This window comes from Exophiala bonariae (assembly GCF_035927105.1).
Source record: "Exophiala bonariae strain CCFEE 5792 chromosome Unknown scaffold_55, whole genome shotgun sequence".
Taxonomy (NCBI): domain Eukaryota; kingdom Fungi; phylum Ascomycota; class Eurotiomycetes; order Chaetothyriales; family Herpotrichiellaceae; genus Exophiala; species Exophiala bonariae.
Genome location: NW_027042530.1, coordinates 19,731 through 41,171, shown reverse-complemented (window position 1 = coordinate 41,171; position 21,441 = coordinate 19,731). Strand labels below are relative to the sequence as shown.

General features: G+C 48.4%; 7 protein-coding genes across 7 annotated transcripts; 3 read left to right on the top strand and 4 right to left on the bottom strand.

Annotated features, from left to right (window-relative positions):
- Positions 1-136: 136 nt before the first annotated feature.
- On the bottom strand, positions 137-2,456 carry LTR84_011373 (uncharacterized protein; the record flags this gene model as incomplete). Its single annotated transcript, XM_064854905.1, has 2 exons — positions 137-2,299; positions 2,358-2,456. The coding sequence occupies 2 exons, from the start codon at positions 2,454-2,456 to the stop codon at positions 137-139; spliced, it is 2,262 nt and encodes a 753-aa protein (XP_064699996.1).
- A 711-nt stretch (positions 2,457-3,167) lies between these two features.
- Positions 3,168-5,153, top strand: LTR84_011372 (uncharacterized protein; the record flags this gene model as incomplete). Its single annotated transcript, XM_064854904.1, has 1 exon — positions 3,168-5,153. One exon carries the CDS (start codon positions 3,168-3,170, stop codon positions 5,151-5,153), a length of 1,986 nt encoding a protein of 661 aa, XP_064699995.1.
- A 2,341-nt stretch (positions 5,154-7,494) lies between these two features.
- Positions 7,495-9,586, bottom strand: LTR84_011371 (uncharacterized protein; the record flags this gene model as incomplete). The annotated part of the gene is made up of 6 exons (XM_064854903.1): positions 7,495-7,634; positions 7,943-7,957; positions 8,150-8,424; positions 8,480-8,813; positions 8,882-9,460; positions 9,532-9,586. 6 exons carry the CDS (start codon positions 9,584-9,586, stop codon positions 7,495-7,497), a joined length of 1,398 nt encoding a protein of 465 aa, XP_064699994.1.
- A 954-nt stretch (positions 9,587-10,540) lies between these two features.
- LTR84_011370 (uncharacterized protein) lies at positions 10,541-11,632 on the top strand (the record flags this gene model as incomplete). Its single annotated transcript, XM_064854902.1, has 1 exon — positions 10,541-11,632. The coding sequence occupies one exon, from the start codon at positions 10,541-10,543 to the stop codon at positions 11,630-11,632; it is 1,092 nt and encodes a 363-aa protein (XP_064699993.1).
- Positions 11,633-12,199: 567 nt separating this feature from the next.
- On the bottom strand, positions 12,200-13,675 carry LTR84_011369 (uncharacterized protein; the record flags this gene model as incomplete). Its single annotated transcript, XM_064854901.1, has 1 exon — positions 12,200-13,675. The coding sequence occupies one exon, from the start codon at positions 13,673-13,675 to the stop codon at positions 12,200-12,202; it is 1,476 nt and encodes a 491-aa protein (XP_064699992.1).
- A 585-nt stretch (positions 13,676-14,260) lies between these two features.
- LTR84_011368 (uncharacterized protein) lies at positions 14,261-17,894 on the top strand (the record flags this gene model as incomplete). Its single annotated transcript, XM_064854900.1, has 6 exons — positions 14,261-14,609; positions 14,680-15,073; positions 15,146-15,353; positions 16,407-16,933; positions 17,090-17,212; positions 17,264-17,894. The coding sequence occupies 6 exons, from the start codon at positions 14,261-14,263 to the stop codon at positions 17,892-17,894; spliced, it is 2,232 nt and encodes a 743-aa protein (XP_064699991.1).
- Positions 17,895-18,729: 835 nt separating this feature from the next.
- LTR84_011367 (uncharacterized protein) lies at positions 18,730-20,415 on the bottom strand (the record flags this gene model as incomplete). Its single annotated transcript, XM_064854899.1, has 7 exons — positions 18,730-18,995; positions 19,075-19,722; positions 19,782-19,795; positions 19,857-19,965; positions 20,021-20,119; positions 20,172-20,343; positions 20,398-20,415. The coding sequence occupies 7 exons, from the start codon at positions 20,413-20,415 to the stop codon at positions 18,730-18,732; spliced, it is 1,326 nt and encodes a 441-aa protein (XP_064699990.1).
- Between the last annotated feature and the right edge of the window lie 1,026 nt (positions 20,416-21,441).

Below are 21,441 nucleotides of genomic sequence, written 5' to 3'. Positions count from 1 at the left end.
AAGGCACACAGCTGGATTACTAATCCAGCTGTTTCCCCAAAGATCACCCTATCCTGCGACACTGTACTTTCAAATTGCCCGTGAAGAGATCACTTTAGTCTAGGTTTTCGAGGCTGCGAGATATTTGGCTCGCAGCTTAAAGATATCTATCTCTCCCACCTATTCCTCGCTTCAAAAATTCATTTATCACGTTACCCGTCATTTTGGCCACGGTATTCTCATACTCATCCCACGCCAATGACGGATACCAGTTAATGCTCCCCACTGAGAAGACCGCCCCACCTCCATTCGTCTCGTAGTAAACAATGTCCGAGCGGATTTCCCTTGTCTGTGTGCCTCTCGTGGCAATTATCGGGTAAGAAGCACACTCGCTAGCGATGCCAAAGCCATCAGGATGGCCCATAGAGGTGGCCACAACAACTCCGTTCAGCGGACTGCCCTGACTGAGGTCAAAGCTATCCATCTCATCCCCGCTTGCACCACCACCAAGCCCAAACTCGCCGATAAGCTCGCCGTCCGGGATTCCCTCAAACATCCACTGATACTGTTTACTTCTCCCGGCCTCAGTCCGCTCGTAAGGTACACCAGGAGGCCGACCCTGACTGCAGAAGGCTACGCCAAACAGAGCGTGCGACGAACGACCCTGCGACCTCCACAAAGCGCCTAGTTGCCCATTCAGACTGAGCGTCCACTCTCCCGCGTCTCCTGTATATGAGCGCACGCCGGACTCGCCGCGTCGCACCTCAACTCGCCATGGTCGCGCAGGGTCCCAGGCCGTGACCCAGTAGAATCCGTTACCGCCCAAGTACATTAAATTCCCCCCACGCCGGGCGTAATTCTCATATGCATCGTAGACTTCGGTGGTTGGATATTCGGGATGGCCGCCAGTAATAACAGCACTGTATGGCATAAGAGCGGAGCAGCCTTCGAGATGTAAATCATGATCAGTTAGGATATCGTAAGCATAGCCTTCTTGCTCTAGATACCCGATCATTATCGTCTCGCCGCTGAGATGGCGCGGACGCCCTAGACCGAAGGAGATAAAACCAGGTTTCAGATTCATGATTGGCCGTTTCGAAGAGGAATATATGTTACCTGACTGGTCATTATGTACATCGTAGGTCGAGAGTCCGAGGTCTAGGCGTCGGTAGTTCCGATCCGAGTCGACTGTTGGAGTCGGCTGGATATCTGTAAGTGCTGCGCCCGTGCCACCGGAAGATGAACGGTTAGGGTCGCCGAGTTTATCGTTCGCATACGCGAGATATGTGAACGTGGGAAGGACAAGCGCGACTTTAGGTGTAGTTTGAGAGGCCGTCGTAGGAGTATTGCGGATGATAAAGCTAATCATGTCACTCGTCGGGCGTCCTTGAGTGCTCTGAACCTCGATGGCGTAAATACCAGATCGGGCGTCGAGAGGGACTGTAATAGTAAAGTCGGTTTCCCAAAAGGCATCATCGAGATCATCTTCGTGGAAGTGAATAGCACCATAACCATACTTGGCTTTTGTCCAGTCGACTTGAGTGCCATCCCAGTCATGGCCACGTACAGCACGGGTTGGAGCATTGACAAGAACTCCATGGTGTCCGCCGCCAGAGATATCTAATATGGTGTCTTCGGAGATATTTCGTGCGAAATCATAGTGGACCAATACTCCATCCTTGAGCGTTCTGATTAGCGGACTGTCGATTCGTCCGTTGAAGAAATTTGTGGCTCGTGGGAATGCTTTTACTGGTGATTCGGCAAAGCTTGCAGCAATCAACAATGTGGCATCAGAATTCATACAAAAATCGTTGGCCATAGTCTCTTCCAGTGAGACGGGTGGTGATGTTTTCTCGGTTACTCGTGGCACTGGTTCCAAAGTTAAATATACAACCCTTCCTTGAAGGAGGAGGCGCAAGGCTATCCAGCGTTTATAAATCGGGGTGAACTTGGTCGGAATCAAGTGAATCTCGTTACCCGTTCCGATCCAGAGCTCAACTCGACCGTGCGAATTAATGACTATGGCAAAGCCACGTTTCCTGGGCACATCGATGGTGGAGATGATCGACTGTGGGTGGCCAGCCTGAACCAGGTGCGGCTGGAAGTAAAGAGAGATCTCGAGGTCGCTTATGACGGAAGATCTACACCAGTGCTGCACTTGGGCGAAGGAGCCGCACCGAGCAAGCTGGAACCTTCCCTTGACTTTCCCTGTCGGAATGGATGTAATCTCCGTGAGTGTCTTCTTAGGAGAATGGGGTAGATCGACGCCCTGAATTACTCGTACAGTCCGATGCTTGTATTCTGGCTCTGTGCAAGACACCTAGACAAGGTGTCAGCGATCATTTTTGTGTTCGTGCTGCATGTGACAGTAACCTTACTTTGATCGCAATGGTATCGCCAGGCTTTGCGATCCACGGGTCTGCATAGCCTGTAATCTCTTCCGGGTAATCATCCGGCACATTCTCCACGGTCCCCATCGTTTTTGAGGTATACAAGGCTCCAAAATAACAACAACAACAATTATAATAACAACATTAAATTCGCTGATGTTGAGCTACTACGACTTTACGAATAAAAGTCGAACTAAAGACCAAAACCCCGTGTAGGACTTTACTGGTAGATGATACTAGACCGTTCGCGACCCAAGTGGGTTTATGTGAAGGCGAAGATGAAGCAATGTGATCTCAAGCTGACTGAACACGGCCTCGGCTCCGGCAACTTGCGAATATGGCTGATTGGTGGACCCTCAAAAATAGCCTCGGGTCACAGTGACCTTCGGCTCCGAGCACGTTTGTCCGAGGTCATTATCATGGGCTTCCGATTGTGCTCGGAACGATGGAAGAAAAAGTCAACTACTCGTGTAACAAAGGAGATCTTATCCGGTCTCATATCCACAAATGAGCGGGTAATGCTGACGCTTCGATGGGTTTACTTCTTGATGCGACCTTGGCTAGCTGAGGTTTAGTCGATCGAAGGGAAAAGACTAACTATATCTCACGTGCACCTAATTTTACAACGCACATATTTCTAGTCTTTACACAGACATCTTGGTCACATCACCTTAATGCCACACACTAAAAGCCTGGTCGCACCCAAAATGAGCCTCGTGACAGATTACTCTCCATCCTCCCCACAACCGCAACCGCAACCGCAACCGCAACGTCGCCGAAGACAATTGCGAGCCTGTAATGCTTGCCATAAGAGAAAGGTACGCTGTGACGCGGTCGGGCGGCAGACGTGCTCGAACTGCGAAGCCGTGGGAAACATATGTCGGTAGGGATATATCCATCCGAAAGTATCCCTGGATCAACATGTGCTCACCGTTGTTGTTTCTGGTGTTGAGTAGGTTTGATGTCGTTGAGGCCCTGTCCCGTAAGAACAACGATCGAAGGCAGGGTCGTAGTCCTGTCACTGCATCATTCACTAGTAGCTCCGAGATCGGTCAAGCGAACCAAAGTGCACCGTCACCATCACAGACAGGTGCCATTGTAAATATACATGGGGCCCAACAACGCTCCACGCCAATACCAGGCTTGGATCATGTGTTAGACGCTGCGGCTCAAGATCAGAGCAACGAAACCCTGGTCGACAATGGGCTGGTGGATTTTTACCGGCGTGGCATCCATTCGCAAACGTGGACGCTTTTCGACAAACCCTCTGATGCTCGAATGTGCTACATTGGCACTTCGTTGTCGAATTTGTCCCAACTGGTCAGCGTCGAGAGGTGTGGTGATGGCAGTGCATTGCACTATCCTACTCCTCAGATCCGCCGCATTGTCTCATGGAAGCCAGGGACGGATCTCCCTAATTTCCAACACCAGAGCGACCTTACGCATGACTTGACTTTGTTCCCAGCACAAGATGTGCGCGACGCCTTAGTCGACGCCTTCTTCACGGAGATTCATCCTGGTTTTCCCGTGGTCGACGAGAGTGAATTCCGTGCGAGCTACATTGATAAAGAGTCCCCTCCCCCGCTCTTACTGTACCAAGCTGTCTTACTTGGCGGCGCACGCGTCTGCCAGCACCCCAAGGTAGCAGAGTCTCGGTCCTTCGTTAAAGCAGTTCTTTACCGGCGAGCTAAAACTCTGTGGGATATGCGTTTCGAGAATGATAGAGTGACTCTAATTCAGGCCGCGTTAATTTTCTCGTGGCATGTAGAGACTGCAGACAATGTTAGCGCGGGGAGCTACTACTGGATCTCCGTGGCTTGTGGGATAGCGTATGGGTTGGGAATGCATAGAAATCTGACACAATCCTCGTCCACGGTGATGCCGCAGCCTGCTAGACACCTGTTCCGGCGGTTGTGGTGGACACTATTTCAGTCCGCTGTTGCCACCGCACTGGAGCATGGAAGACCATTGTTGATTCAGATGAAGGATACTGACCAGCCACCGCTGACGGAAGCAGATCTCGTCGAAAGCGACGGGTCAGTGAACAGAAACATCCACCTGGAGTACTGTGTTCAGAATAGTACGCTCTGTGAAATAATTGCCGACATCATGAACATGCATTCTCCTGGCTCACTGCAAAAGAATAGTCTCGCGGAAAGGGGCACTCTGGACTGTCGACTGGCTGCCTGGCTTATGGCTCTTCCGCCCATGCGTGACTTCTACATGTTGCAACTTAGTCTACACTACAACACGGCTCTTCTTCACCTTGATCGCACAACAATCCAGATGGTCACCGCGCCAGATCCCGCTTACTCGTCTAAGCTGTGTGGTACGGCCACCGACTCGATTGTGAGCATCTTTGGGTCGATGATCCAAGCACAAACCATTCGCAAATGTTACATTACCAGTTTGACAGCAGTAATGGCAGCGGCGATTCACGTAACACGCGAAATGCACCTCGCGATCCAACAACACATGACGTTACTCGCTCTGCAATCCCAGTCTCAGCTTGAAGCCCTTTTCCCCATCATGGGAGAATTGGCTCAGTCCTGGCCGACTGCAAAGGCCATCCTCAAACTTTTTCAACATATCTTGGAGCGATCCAAAACAGCAATGGTAGCCCAGTCTGTGAACAACGTCTCCAATCTTGATGCTCTACTCACCCCAGACCTGGAATACCCACCAATGGACTGGGATCTGATTTTCTCCACCCTGCATCCCGACGATTCCCTTGAGCACACTGGTCAGGACTGGTCTAACGTTGCTTCTTGGATACGGAATTAAGCAACCCTTGGTCCCCAGCTTGCAGATGTTGTTTTCTGAGGTCGGCTTTACAGCTGCGTCTGCGAGCAGATCTGACATCAGGCCCTAACTGATGTAGAGTCCTGGGCTGGCATTTTCCACAGTATCTCCATCACCTATCCGATGACTGGGAGTTGGGTATGATTTATCTGTACACGAGGTGGTTGTAATCCACAGCCTTGAGCATGGAAGGTCCCACATTCACTGACTGATAGACCGGTGAGGTGATTTGACCAATATGTCGGACTTTTTATGTGGTTTGACTACGTCCATCACCCCGAGAGAGTGGTTGAGGATGGCAGTATGACGAAAGCAGATAGATCATGTAAATTCAGGCGATTTGTTACTCCACGTAAGACTGCGTAGACCGGGTGCGGTCTACGCAGTTTTGGAGCCGGGTGAGGAGTTCCTTTGTCTCCTTTGTCTTCACAACTGCTTGACATGCTTGTCCAACCAGTGCTGTATAGGTTCGCGAGAACATTAATTTGCACCGAATCGCGCCGAACACCTGATGCTGGAGCCGGGTCAATATTCACCGCAGGAGTACCATAGTTTCTTGCAAGTCGTGGCAAATTAGATGCCAACATTTATACCTTCATCCGGATTCTGAACTTTTCCCACAAACGTTCCATTAGAAGCGATGACGGCTTCAATTTCAAATGACCCTCGTTCGGCAGCTATATTCCCCTAAGATGAAGCAGAGGCAGACATTTACTCGGCTCCCCGGCTCAAATAATGTAGCTGAAGCCTTCTTTGGACACTTCTTTCAATATAGACTCTAATGTCGCAAGAGAGTTAACAATGATCCTCATATTACTTTCTTACGTCTGGCGCGCAATCGTAGCGCAGACAGAAAATTAACTCAACTTCGAATTTATCCAGTCCGCTCAAAAGGAAAAGCCGACAACATTAAAAAAATTCCACACAAACGTTTCTCCAGACAAGCTCTCTTTTATCATCGTCCCGGATGTCTCAAAAGAGGGCGCTTTTGAGGAAGCCATCAAGTCTGACCCACCATTCGAGATTGTCATCCGTGCAGCTTCCCTCTTCCATTTCAACACGACTAATCCCAAAAGGACGTGGTCGACCCTGCCGTGGTGGAAACAAAGGATATTACCAAGTCGATCAAGAAGCACGCGCCTACCGTGAAGCAAGTGGTGAGCCCATGCATCCTGTTGCGAGTCTTCAATTGGCGGGTGGTATATACAGGTATTTGCAGCTGGGTGACGTGTCACACAGGTCATCACCTCATCCTTCGCATCCATGATTGATGGCCTCGAGGTCGTGTAGGATACGTACAATGACAAGTACTGGAACCCTGTGACCGAAGCCGAAGCAGCTGCCGACAGCGTTGACGGGAAATGGGTCGACCACTCTGGGTAATCACTCTTTCGCGCGACAGTAATGACCCTTGGGTCACTCCCACTCCCTAGGTCACTCCCCGTACGTCATAACAGTGCCAAGATTACATTGTAATCCTTATCATCACGTGATACGGCTCGTGATGATAAGGTTGTACTCAGCCTCTTGATACTAACTAGTCTAAGATTAGTGATACCTGTCTTGGCGTTAAATCAACACGCCAAGGGATTTTACTGGGTTTGACCCTCTACCCACAGAGGTACACATTGGGTCGCAGGAGTGATCGACCAATTTCCCGTCAACACTGGCTGCCGACCAGATCAATGATTATGACGAAGGGGACGGTTGCGGAAATGGCGGCCTTGAAATTCCTGGAGAAGGAAAAGCCCCAACCTCACCATCACGATTCACGAGCGCCTGTCCACCTACCGTCTTTGGATCAGTGGCACACCAGCTGCCATTGCTGGACGGCATCAACACGTCCAACGGATGGCTTATAGACAACATTCAGGCCAAGCACAAGGACGCCAAGGAGATCACAGAAGCCTCCATTGGGATCGATGTTCGACACGGTCAAGAGCTTCAGTACTATCGTGGTGGGACAAATCTAGGTAGTAGCTAGGACAGATCAAAAGACAATAGATATCAGCACCTGGAACTTGACCATGCCATAATGAGGATAACAGCTGTGAATGATCATGCCAAGGAACATACAGATATTGTTCAAAGTATCCAATCAAAACATGAATCAATACCCAACAACCTGGTTTGAGAATCCCAGAGCCTTGATTAAGCATGTACGGTGAGATGTATCAATGTATCTACAACTAAAAGTTAAAAACGAAAGGCTGACATCGATCGTCAACTGCCATGCTTTCATGTCATTGTCGGTAATGTTTCAGCTCACCTCGCCGGCTACTTTGCAGCATGCATATAGCCGTGCCCCTCAGATATCTAATGACTATTCGACTCTGACCTCAAGCCCAGACACTGGCTGATCCTCCAATAGAATACGCGGTCCTTTGAAATGCTTACGGGCGTATACAACCCAGTTGATCAGTCCCAAGATGCCGATGAGGGCAAGCACGACTGGTGTGTAATCTGGACAATAGCATCAGCACGAAATATCCCGAGTTACCAGTTGTTAAATGTCAGCATGTATGAGGTCGGAAGAGATAGAATAAAGATGTGGGCTGAACAAGGAGCTTGACGAGAGAGTGATGCCGGAGGGGGCATGTGCTATAGTATTATATGAAGGACAGTACTCACTCAGGTTTGACCAAGTGACTGGCCGGAAAGGAGGTAGCGCAAAGCATACTACCAGTACAGGTATGATCATGGCAACGAAGATGGTTAACATCCAGCCTAAAACTTGTGGGATGGCAAATTCTCGGCTTTTTGGTAAAAACTTTTCTGAACGTCGCCTATACATGAGTAAGATAACAGGAATCCAAATTCCTAGTAGCTGATGTACGGCCGAAGAACTGATGATGGCATTGAAAGCTGTACCAACAATGTCAGTCAAGGAACAAAAGTCGCGAAAATGTGTCCCCCGTGCCTTGTGGAGGGAGATCTGATGAAAGGCATCCTTCATAAAGAAACTTAAGTACACTTACCTATCGAAGACGCCAGAATCAGAAAGCCACAGAGTGCGAGTAAGAGCCAATTCAGGAAAGTAGCCCAGACAGGGACATTCAATACTGGATGAATACGGCGAATGATGTGGGAGAACGCAAATCCATCATCTCTGGCAAAGGACCATACAAGACGAGACGAGCTCTGGAGTAGTGCATTGAGAATGAAGAAACCCAAAACACACCCTGCGCACAACAGAGCTGCAGCAGCATCGGCAGATCGTAGCCCTTGAGCATTAATCTCGAAGGGAACGAATCTACATTTAACTTTAGTTCGAGTGTGAAACCGTCTTGGAAGAATATTGTACTCACCCCGAACTTTCGGTAATAGTTTGGAAATCACTGATGCTGTAAAGCAGAGCGATCGCGAAAGGGAAAGCCGTACAAAATCCGACGATAATGACACCGACACAGGCTCGCGGCACAATCTTCCGAGGGTTCTTCGCCTCTTCAGACAAGTGTAGGGCACCATCGAGCCCACCATACATGAAGGCAGGGGTGATAAGGCCCGTCAAGAAACAAACACCGTTGGGCCAGCCGGTTTTGTTGATGAAAGTAGTCCAAACGAATTCGTGGGTAGCCTTAGGAGATGCACGGCCTAAGATTCCGATAAAAGTGGCCAAAAATATGGCGATGCTGAGTATGACTGAGAACCACCGAGGTCAGCACGTACTCCATCGAGATCGAGTCAGATACGTTCCGCTAGCTACTTACAGCCAATGGTATGCGTCACAGGTAGTCTATTCAGGATTAAGAGGTTGTAAAATAGGGCTAGTACCCCTATTGCTTGGTAGATGAGAAAAAGGTGCCACGCTTCTCCTTGGGCCCCCGGGTTGAAGTATCCAACAAGCGCCATTATTTGGGTCGCCGTGATGACCATCACCGCTGCACCACTGGAAACCCACTGGAATATTGTAATGAAGCCGCAAGCGTATGACAAGGACCGAGTCATTCTTTTAGGAGCCAATATAGAGGTGAAATGATACTGACCACCGGCAGTGGGATATACACTTCCCAGCTCTGCGATGAGAAGGCTGATGCACAGATATATTGCAGTGATGAGAATCGTTCCGTAGATCAGAGTCACAGGGCCACCTTGCGATAAGGCGATCTGAATGCTAGTAGACAGACCAGCCCAACTGCTGCAAATGTTGAAGCACAATGCTATCATTGTTAAAAGCCCAATACTTCTCCTGACATTGGGCTCACCCAAGATCGTTCCAGCGACGTCGGGGTCGGCCGTCGATGACTCCGCCTCGTGCTGACGAACCTCAGAAGCCTGCACATCTTCGACTTTGAAGGACAAAACAGGGTCAGCGAGCGTTTAGCAATTTGAATTGCTAAATCTTGTTATATTTACTTACCAAAACTGAGTTTTAGACGATCGTTGGCAGCAAGTTTGGCATCTCCAGAAGTCATTTCGTTGTTTGTCGATAGTAGATGGGACGACCAGAGCAGTGTCGTTGAGAACCAAGTTAGCATAAGAGAGAATTATATGGTATCCGGAAATTGTGAGTCGGAGGGGGGCAACTCCCATGGTCAATCAAGTTTGAGGAAGGGGGCAGTGCATCACCTAAGGGTCTCAAGTCTCGGAGCCGAAATAAGCATGATCTAGATATCGAATGTGTAAGTGGGACTAGCCCGCTCACTGTGACAATAACCTCGCTATCATGACTCCGCATCGGTACACCTAGACGGAGGATTTCGGCTCTTCTCAATAAGTCTAGCCGTGCCAGGGTCTCACTTTAGGGGAACGGACGTGCCATCCCAGGGGCAGCCAGCGTAGTTTATTGGCAGATAGCAAGCTTGTAAGAAGAGCAATAGAATTTCCGAGCTTGCAAGGCTTGTCAGTCTTCCAGACTACTAGTTGAACGAAATAGAGCCCAAAATTCTCTGCGGAGAGTTCAGCGTCGTTAGAAGATCTAATTTATCGTAGTCAAGCTGAGAATTAAGAAGTCGACTAGATCCTCGAATCATGAAGCTACACTTCTCCTTATCACATAACGACTTTATGGGACTCACTGCAGGGCGCAGCATCGTGAGTAGTTCGTGCTCTGTTGAAGCGTAAAGCTCTATCGCTGTCCTTGCGAGATTTGCTGTCTGCCACTCAACTCCATCAAGTGCTCTGATATGGCTGAAGCCTTAGCTTGGCGAGACCTCGGCTCCGCAGCACCCGAGCCGGTCGTGGTGATCGAGATTATCTATGTGGGATTAAGCGCGCAAGATCTTTATTTCTGGAATCAATATGTTCAAGCTCTGGCGAGAAGGAACGCTGCTGAATGCGTTCACTAGATTGAGCTAGAAGTGTAAGTATTTCAAGAAGGGCACCACCCGCTGATTTGCAGTCGTTGCTTCGACAACTTTCTATTCGCCATGACGACATCCAAGGCGCACAATGCAATTATCTACGATAATCCTGGATCATTGTCTTTGAAGTGCGTACAGGTCAAGACTCCAAAGCCGGGTCCAGGACAAGTGCTAGTGAGGCTCTCTCACACAGGACTGTGTCACTCTGATTATGCCGTCATGACAAATGGCTGGAGCTGGCTGCCTGATTTGCCTGGAAAAGATCAAGTTGGGGGCCATGAAGGTGTCGGACGAGTTGTCGAAATAGGGGCAACACTACCCGGAAATACAGTCCTCTGGAAAGTCGGTGACAGAGTTGGAATCAAATGGCTCTCTTCTGCCTGTCTTCACTGCCTGGCTTGTATGTCCAGCCTCGAGGGATCATGTTTGCATCCAACTGTTTCAGGATATAACACACCTGGCACATTACAAGAATATGTGCTGGCACCGGCATATTATGTTACTCCTATCCCACAAGGAGTCTCGCCGGAAGTGGCTGCGCCCTTGCTCTGTGGCGGACTTACCGTGTACTCAGCTTTCCAGAAGGTGCAAGCCAAACATGGAGAATGGGTAGTGGTCTCTGGGGCAGGTGGTGGTCTCGGTCACTTAGCATGTGAAATTGGCAGTCGAGCTTTGGGTTTTCGGATTCTCGGGATCGACACATCCGAGAAGGAGCAATTCGTCAGAGATTGTGGTGCACAAGAGTTCCTGAGTGTGGGCGATGAAGCCCTAATAGAGAAGGTTCGACAAATCACAGGTGGTGGCGCCGCTCTAGTGATGGTCTGCACTGGTGCAAATGCGGCGTACGCTCAAGCTCTTGACTTCCTCAGATTTCATGGCATCCTGATGGCTATCGGACTGCCTGAGAGAGATCAACAGCTTCCGATTCAAAGTGCCAATCCTAACAAACTGATTACGCAACAGCTTACTATAATGTCGTCCTCGGTAGGCAATAGGAAGGAGGCTATGGAAGTCCTAGATCTTGCAGCTCGAGGAATCATAAAGCCGAAAATCTTTGTCCACAAGCCAAACGAGGTAGCTGCAGTCTTTTCTAAGATGACACATGGACAGTTACTTGGTCGTGCAGTCATTACATTAGATTCCGAAGCTTGGGCCTGAAGATAACTGTGACAATGGGAAAGATACTATGACTACCAATTCAAGCTGAACTCCAGTCTCATCGACCGCCGAAGGTGTCCTAGTCAAGGTGATAACTTTCCACCTAAACGTCTGCCTATCGCTCTTTCTCTTTCTGCGCCAGGTTGAAAATGGGGTAGAAGGCCGGATTTACGTGGGTAGACGAATGGAGGTCTCTGTGCCACTCTCCAACCAATATCTTCGGAGAACTAAGTACAGATCTTTCCAGGGTTTGCTCGGTACAATCGACAAATACCAGATCGAAGGTGGAAACGCGAGAAACAAAGTGGAGGAACTCATGAAGACATTGGAAGTGATACAGAGGCATAGCTGGAGATCAATGCCTGTATCATGCGGAACAGTTCATCACACTTGACAATTCACTCGATTATCTTGACGGACGCGCTCTGGATTGCCTGTGATGACGAGTCTCATACGATACGAGAGCACATATTCTATTGAAGTAGTGAAGCTCGAAATATTTCGATCCATACTCTATTCCTCCGGTCTGAACCCGGAGACATCAGAGATGTTTTTGACTTAGTAGCATCATTTAATGAATGTCAGCCCACGGTCGAGACGTCCGAGTTTCAACCAAGCATAATCTGGAATGAAGCCTTTACGACCTGTCCACGGGCTTTCCGCCGCAGATTTGGGCAGATTAGCCGCTCCGAGTGTAACGTAAGTCGATTGCAGGTTTATTGTTGAGGCTGGCAACAGGGATATCGACTCTGGGAGATATGGTACAGCTGCCCTATAACTCTGCCTTTCGAGGTACTTGAGGTATTTGCAGATGAATTTTGCCGTGATATCTGCTCCGAGCGTCCATGAGGCATCGGTGTAGCCGAAAACAAAAGCGGCATTGGGCATATCCTGGATCATCACACCGTTCCACATATACTTTTCCGAAGGGTTGAGAGGTTTCCCATCCACCTCGATCTTAACGCCGCCAAACATCTGTAATTGGAGACCCGTTGCAGTGACGATGATATCTGCTGCCAACTTCTTGCCGGACGCTGGTACTATACCATCAGGGACGACTTCTTGGATGATGCTAGTTTCCACAGTGGCTTTGCCAGATTGGAGGCTTTTGAAGAAGTCACCATCAGGACAGAAGCAAACACGTTGCTGCCAAGGCCGATAGGAAGGATTAAAGTGCGGATCGTACGGTATCTGCACGGGGAGTTGCTGGGTCGTGCTTTTCTCTATCATCCTTCTTGCTCCATCCGGCCATCGATGACAGTACCAAATGAAAAGACGTCCACTGATGATCCATAACAACCGTCGAACCATGAAATATAACTTCTGGGAGAGGAGGTGACAATACCATGGTCGCTTCAAGGCTTTGTTAGGTATCGAGAGGATATAAGTTGGGCTACGCTGTAGCATTGTGACTTTGGCGGCTTTTTTTGCTAGCGACGGAACGAGTGTTATGGCCGTAGCACCACTGCCGATAACCACGATCTGTTGATTTGCATAGTCTAGGTCTTCAGGCCAGAATTGGGGATGAACTGTTTGACCTTGGAACTGCTCGATCCTTGGGATTTTGGCCTCAAGAGGTTCATTATAGTTGTAATAGCCTGTGCCGAAGACTAAGAACCGAGCTTTATACTGGAGCTGCTGACGCCCGTATAGTGCTTTCAATGTCCATAGGCAGTCTTTCGAAGACCAAGATGCGTTCGTTAAGAGGTGACCGTATTGGATTTTCTTGTCGATGCCATGCATCGAAGCAGACTTGTGCAGATACTGTCTGATGGATTCGCCATCCGCTATTGGGCTGAGCTTCTCCCATGGACTCCATTCAAATCCAAACGTGAAAAGATCCGAGTCCGAGCGAACACCTGGGTAACGAAAGAGATCCCAGGTGCCACCCATTTGCCCTCGTCCCTCTAAGATCATGTAAGTGTATTTGGGAAAGTGACTTTGGATTCGGTATGCAGCGTTGATTCCCGAAATTCCAGCTCCGACAATGAGAATGTCGAGTACATCATTCGCAGGTAACGAGGCCCTAAATTTTTCCGCCATGCTAATTCTCTTCTCGTCAGCAGAAAGCTCGGCCGAGGCGATGTGCAGGTAAATGATGAAGGAGATAAAACTACGGACAGATCGTTTTATTTTGGTCCTGCTCTCGAGTCTGGGTTTGCACTAATATAGCAGTATCACTTGCTGAGCGCGACCATACTGGTTTCTAGGGAGCCTTGACAGGGTTTGCCACCAACACCAAGCCGATTCCTGAACATACGAAGTACGAGAGGAATATGAGCGAGAATGAGCGAATACGAGGCCTGAGACTCAATCTCGCGATGCGGATGTTCGGTACTTAGGGTCCTGGCTGGCTACGTCGGCTCCGAGTAGGAGCCGTTGGTAGTGGCAAGGAATTCGGCAAACGATACGGTGATTACGAGTTTTGGGTCAGCTCTTTCATTCCCCATGCAGCCAGATTAGCAGTTGAACTTTGTGAGCACAGAGAAAGTTTAAAGCAGACATGGAGGTTCTGGAACAGCGAATAGTACTTCCAAGCCAATTTCAAGAAAGACCTGTCGACCATCCCCCCTCTCGTTGACATTTTCCTATTTCTGTCCACTTCTATCACAAGAAGAGAACCACAAAATGTCCTTACAGAGCCTGTTCCGTTTGTCGACCATACAGCATCTGTATCGGTCGTCACGCTTGACGTCTGCCTATGTTGGAGTTAGAGTCCAAGGTGTTCTACAATCCCATACTATTAGAAAAGGACTTGCCGTTTTGATAGCACTGCGTCTATTGAAGAGCCTCAGTAACCTGCTGTCATGGTATGCGATGAACAATTGGAGCTCTGTGAAGCCATGGAATCCGAAAGAGGAGCTTGTGGTCATTACTGGAGGCAGTAGTGGGATAGGCTGTCAAATTGTGGATGATCTGGTGAAGTTGAGGGTCAAAGTGGTCATACTCGACATTCAAGCACCAAAGACAGAGCTTCGTAAGTGAAAATCGTCGTTCAGAAGTAATTCCCCCAAGTCTGATCATAAATTCTAACATGAAAACACTAGCAACTGGTGCATTTTTCTATCGTGCCGATATAACATCGCGTGCGAGTCTGAAAGCCGCTGCCGATCTTATCCGTGTCGAGCACGGCGATCCAACTGTGCTCATCAACAACGCCGGTGTTGGAAAAGATGGCACGATCCTCGAGGAAAGCGAAGAAGACATCCGCTGCACTTTCGAAGTCAATATTCTTTCGCATTTCTGGACAGTCAAGGAGTTTCTGCCGGCGATGCTCAAGAGCAACCACGGTCATGTCATCACGATTGCGAGTGTAGCGAGCTTTGTGGCATTCGGACAGGCTGTGGACTACTGCATCTCTAAAGCTGGTGCTTTGGCTTTCCATGAGGCATTGACACAAGAAATTCGAGGCTTTTATGGCTCTGAGAAAATCCGCACAAGGTATGCATCATTGTCTTTTACCTTTGGCAGCATTTTCTAGCGAGGTAAATACCAACTGATACGTCACTACAGCATAATTCACCCAACATGGATTCGTACACCACTGATCGAGCCGCTCATTGCGACCGGGAAGTTTACACAGCGCGTGCTCGAAGTGACCGACGTGTCCAAAGTGGTTGTGAAACAGATCGTGAATCAAAGTAGTGGCCAAGTCGCCATACCGGCTTCGGCACAAAATCTTGCTCTACTTCGGGCTCTTCCCATCTGGCTACAAGAGGCAGTGAGAAACCATGTTTCTGGGGAGTTTATAAGACTGAGGAAATCGGCGCCTGGGTCGATGTGAAGCAGTTCTGGTGTACAGAGTACCAATCGTCAATTGGCTCATGACTGACCAAATATTGAGTTGTTCAGACCATCGAGCCTTAGAAGTTGTCATTGATCGTTGATCTGATGTTCTACCATGCAATTTATGTCATCACTACATGAGCCTCAAATAGAATAGCAGACATATGTCTGGAAGCCAAATCAGGAGGCAGTAGTCAAGTCTCAAGACTTGAACGGGTCCCAAGAAAATTTCAAAAAGTACTATGTGTGAAATCCTAGTGATACGTAACAGTAGGGGAGTTTCTTCATAATCTTCGGTTATGACTTCAGGGAGAGAACTCGAGACCGCGATACTAGTAACACATGGAAAGTATTTAGATTTTACTAGTCTCCCTCGATATGAGGCATACCTTAGAAGACAAGAATCCATCCGAACAAAAGGATGTGAAACCGTATCTCGTGTCTCGTATCCGCTTTCCGTCGTACATCGTAAAGTTTGCAACGTTACTTATCGGAATACTTCACAATCCACATAACATCCCATTGGTCATGTGGCAGTTTTGTGAATGGATAGCAGTCAAAGACTAGGGTTGTCTCATGCCAAGCACGGATCCACACTACGGCGCGGAGCCGAATAGACTTTGCATTTCTTCTCATTGTCTAGTGTATATATGGAAGATGGCTGTAAGAGATAGAGATATTGGCATTGCGAATCTTCAGAAAGCCTCCCAAACGACTTCATCGATGTCCACACCCGTTCTGCTGTTGCTCTCAACAGCCGTGGAAGGGCTTGCAGTGGCTTTGGTCGTACCTCGAACAGTGCCTGTTCGTTCTATAATAACTATTCTTTTGCTTTTCATGTTGAATGTCTCTCTCTGGTTACTTTACAAAATATTCATTTATCCGAGTTTCTTCAGCCCCCTCCGTCACCTTCCGTCCCCAAAGGTATGTGTGGTCAAATGATTCCCTTCCGTCGATTAGAGCCCTCTGAAATGACATTACACATAAGGGGGCCCACCCAATATTCGGCCATACTGCGTCTCAATTCAAAATACCTCGTGGCAGCGATCATCTTAAGTTCACAACGGAAATCCCTAATAATGGCCTCATTCGCCTCAAAGGATTCTTTAACACCGATGAAGTTCTAATAACCAGCCCGAAGGCGATCGCGGAAGTTCTTGTAGCAAAGCCTTACGATTTCCCAAAGACAGAGCGAGACCGAGGTCTTCTGAAGCTCCTGATAGGTGAGGGGCTCGTGGTTGCGGAGGGAAACTATCACAAGATACAGAGAAAACACAGTCTGCCGAGTTTTGCTTTCAGACCGATCAAGATGCTCTATCCGCTATTCTGGAAAAAGGCCACAAAGATGACGAGAATGATGGCTAGAGACGCCTTCGGAGATTTGAAAGCTACAGGAGTAATGGATGTGGAGCACTGGGCCCCGAAAGCCACTCTGGACATCATCGGCGTTGCTGGTCTTGGAAGAGACTTCAACACCCTAGAAAACTCTGGCGATGAACTTGTGCCACTTTTCGAGTACTTAACCACTTTTACCCCGGAAATGGGTCGTCTAGCTATGTGCTATACCATGTTGGGGGAAACACTAACGAAATTGCTTCAGCGTCCGACTTGAAAAAAAGTGACACACGCCTCTGCAAACCTCCGACATCTCTCTGAGCAGTTGGTACGAAGGAAACATCGCCTAAATCAGAATCCGGATGACAAATCGGTGGACACACTGTCTTTACTGATCAAATCAAACGTCTTCTCAGACTCGCAGCTTGTGGACCAGCTTTTGACAGTACTTGCTGCGGGGTAAGTGCTTCGACCTTAGTAATTGTTTCCGCTTGTTAATAATGTGTTCAGCCACGAAACGACTTCCTCGGCATTTACATGGATGACCTATCTCCTGGCAATTCATCCGGATATTCAAGCACGCTTAAGAGCAGAGATATATGATGCGATACCTCGTGACATTTTTGACAGACCAGATTCGGAGATGGCTGCGATTCTTGAGTCTTTGCCCTTACTCAATGGTGTCTGTAATGAGACGCTGCGCATATACCCAACCGTCCCAGTTGTGACCCGCGTGAGCAAGAACCATAACACTATTCTCGGCCAGGAGATAAGGCCAGGCACACTCGTCGTCATGGTCCCATGGGCCGTCAACAATGACCCTGGCATATGGGGCCCAGAGGCCAGCTCTTTTATACCGGAGCGCTGGGTCGACCGTACTACGGGAAAGCCAAATCATACCGGTGGTGCAGACACCAACTATGCAGTGATGACTTTCTTGCACGGACCACGGAGCTGTATCGGGCAGAATTTTGCGAAGGCTGAACTAAGGTGTTTGGCGGCAGCATTCGTTGGGGCATTTGAATTTGAAATGATGGACAAGTCAGAGGAAGTGGTGCCTGCAGGTATCATCACGACCAAGCCTAGAGATGGATTGAAGTTAAAGCTGAAGAGTGTCCGACCTTGGGTCTGCAGTGAATAAACTGGGTGAAAGCCGTGGAAATCACTGTGCAATCTCGTGGTTCGCGAAAGCGTTGAATTCTCTCGCAGACAATCGCTAAGCATATATTTGAATTTGCTGGTATGGACCCGTGTCAGACAGTGTGATCAAAGTGTGTCTGTTGAATGCATCGCGCCGCATTTGACAGGCATCCGCAACGCAATTCTCCCGCGTAGAGTGTACCCAACCTGTGTAGAACACTGCAGCGCCAATGCATGATTGTTCTTACGGTGCACTGGTATGCTGAATTTTTCCATAGAAAGCGACACGAATGAATATGGCACCGTTTTAAGAAAGAACTAAAATCAGAAAGACAGAAATGCTCAACCCAAACGATCCGCCCTATCAACCTGGCTCTGTCCCGGATTTCCCTAACGACGAATTTGAATCTTAGACGTTGGTGTATGAACCAATCCTCTGACCATGTCGAGCACCGTGGTCATACTGATGAAGCCTGTACGGTTTAAGAATTGAACATATATGATCCCACTGGAAATAATATGCTTCACCCTTAAGCTCATGAGGCAGTGGACAATAGGTCCGAACTTCTGGCGGCAAAGATCACTGAGTTCAGAATCCAATCTGTTCGAAAATATGATGGAGCACAAGTTAGACCCTCAGATAAATTTTTGACTTAACGTAGTCTAAGGCGATATACTGCAGTATACTCGGAGAACCTGGCCAGGTTGTGAGGACAAGGATGCGAAGAGAAGCGGTCTGCAAAGCTCATTTTGTGGCCGGGCTCTGGCTTGACAGATAAAGTTAACCTCCACTTCCCATGGATTTAGTGGCTGATCCACTCGCTGTTTGACCATCACTACATTTTTCGGTCAGGGTTGTTGTTTTCATTCTCAAGGGTCTGACCAGTCTCTTCCACATGGATCTGCAACTGTTTTCTTGCGTGGATTGGGACAATAACGCCCTCTTCAAGGAAGTAGTTGGTGTCTTTCATGTATTTCCAGACCACGTAAAAGAGGCTGGGCCAGCAGAGCATTGTAAGTGCGAAAAAAGCTGCATTTTCGTTCTCATATGGCTGGGCGGTAGCATCGCAGCCAAATGATATGGCTGTACCAGCGCTCAGGACTGTCGTGATGAAAATTCATAAGCAAATCGACCATTCGAAAATTTATGGGAGGACGACGATGGAAAGAATGGCACTTACGGCCTACAAATATACCCGACATGTGAGAAATCCGGCGGGGGTCGTTAGTCAGAGATCCAATAATCCAAACCACTGTGTTCTGAAACATGCCATACTGGCCGCCGTAGAAGAGGTAGATAATGACAGCTCCTGGATACGCTGCGTCGTTGATATCGATGGAAGGACCTGGAATATGACGGTTGAACTTCCAGCTAGATAGCCAGATGGTTTGCGCAATATAGCTTCCAGTGACCCAGATCATGATAATAGTGATGGCGATTAGGGCTCTTGTTTTACGTCGAAGTCTCTTGTTGTCCAGCAGCAGCCCACAACCGATCACTGTCGGGATCTGAGTGACATTATTCAGAACATTATTCAGCGAGCGCGTTCGCAGATTGTACGCGTATGCGTTCATGGATGCTAGTAAAGGCATGAACATCTCTGGAATGAAGGCCACAGGCAGCATTAAAATCATTATCGGATCGGTGAACATCTTGGACGTCTCTATGATGGATGCCTTCATGGATATTGGCTTGAATTCAGCGATATTTGTTCCATCAGATCGAATCAGCTTTTCCGGAGGGAGTATCATGGCACCGAAAATGAGCGAACAGCATGCTAGGATGACAAAGATGATATACACGGAATGTGGGACCCCGGTCGACTTTGCTATAAATAGTTGGTTAGTCCGCATATCAATTCTGAAAGAGATTGTGACGATGTATTACCATTCCAATTGATTCTGAGCGTACGAGTTAGCCCAAGTTTCTGATATCTGTGATAGCATGACTAAGGGCAATTACCCGAGCGCGATGCAACCACCAACTGTCGCGCCTAGCAGGTTTCCAGTCCACTGGATTGCTCTCCACATCCCCTTGTCTCTTTCCTCCGGGTATGTGTTCGCCATGTAAGCTATTAAGGTCAATTTCCACCCTCATAGCCTAGGAGAAGAGAGGCCAGCACATACACGCAGTTGTCCAAAGGCATCCAGCGCTCACACCGAGGTAAGCTCCTGCAAAGACAGGATACCAGAGGCGACCTGTGACGTCGTAGTACCACATCGCCCCTGGCATGGCTTGTCAGAGATCTAGACCAGTTATGAACTAGGTCCGACTTACCGGTATAAAGCGGATATCCAGTGACTCCGATACAGACGGTGAACCGGGGACCCAGCACGTTTATGAGGGACGATGCTAGAAAAGAGCTGAACACGAAGACTCCGTAGAGTACAGCATTACTGATGTCGGCCCTAGTCACAGAACTTGGCTTGCCACCACCAGCTCCCAACCCCTAGACACGAATAGCTTTGTTAGTGATATGTCGGTTTATTTTCAGGGGAAGTACTTGCCGTGATTGACGCATATAGTCCAGGATTGCAGAACAAACAAATAGTGATCAAGATGATCTGAATAAGGGGGCTAAAGGATCATGGTCATTAGTGACTCAGCTTGCCATATAAAAAGTTAGTGGTTTACTTGTTCAGTCGTAGAGCTGGAAGCTTCTGTTCAACGCTCCCACTATCTATGTGAGTGACGGGTGAGCTTGCTGTCTTGGCCATGATTAGGTCAGTCGATAGATGTGTTTTAGCTAAACTCTGTGCACTAGGCATTGAACGAGTTGATGTCTTCCACCAAGCTTTTGTACCTCGTACCTAAAGTACTGTCAGAACAGCACCCCCGCAGTACGATAAGGCCCATTTCCCCATGATTTGGAGAAGGCTCAGCTGAGATAGATAACAGATTAACTTCGGGTCCGTGGCAACTCGATAAGGGAGCCGAACCGGCAACCTGTCTCTACTTATCATGGTGGTGCTGACAGGGCCTTCGGCCGACTATGGTATCTACCTGAGCAACAAATGAATGGGTACTGGGCGGAGTGTATGACGAACTCAAAATCAATTACAAGAGCATTACTGGAAATTGGCGACCGTAACTACAGTCACCTATCTTACCACTCGTCAGTTACCTAGGGGGATAACTAACCCTTGCTGGTTAGTATTTCAAATATGTTCTCACAGAGCTAGATGATGATTTCGGAAAGTGCATTACGACTCTGATACTCTGGAACACGAGTATAGCGGAATCAAAGGTTAGCTTATCACTCGTAAGACTCAGCACATTCTGTGAATGTTGTTTGCCACCTGGAGGCTACAAATGTGCTTGGGCAGCGACCGCCTTAAGCTACTTAGATAGATATGAGTTGCCAAAGATGCATGTTCTGACTCTGTCACACTCGGTGCGCCAGATTCAACCTCAACCCAATCTCATTCACAGCATCTCATTGCCAAATAACTCCTCCAACACAACGGCTCTCAGGAGTTGGTTCCTTATCGATAAAGCGAGACATCATGGCTTCGCACTCCATCCTAAATTTGTCTGCTTCTTGTAC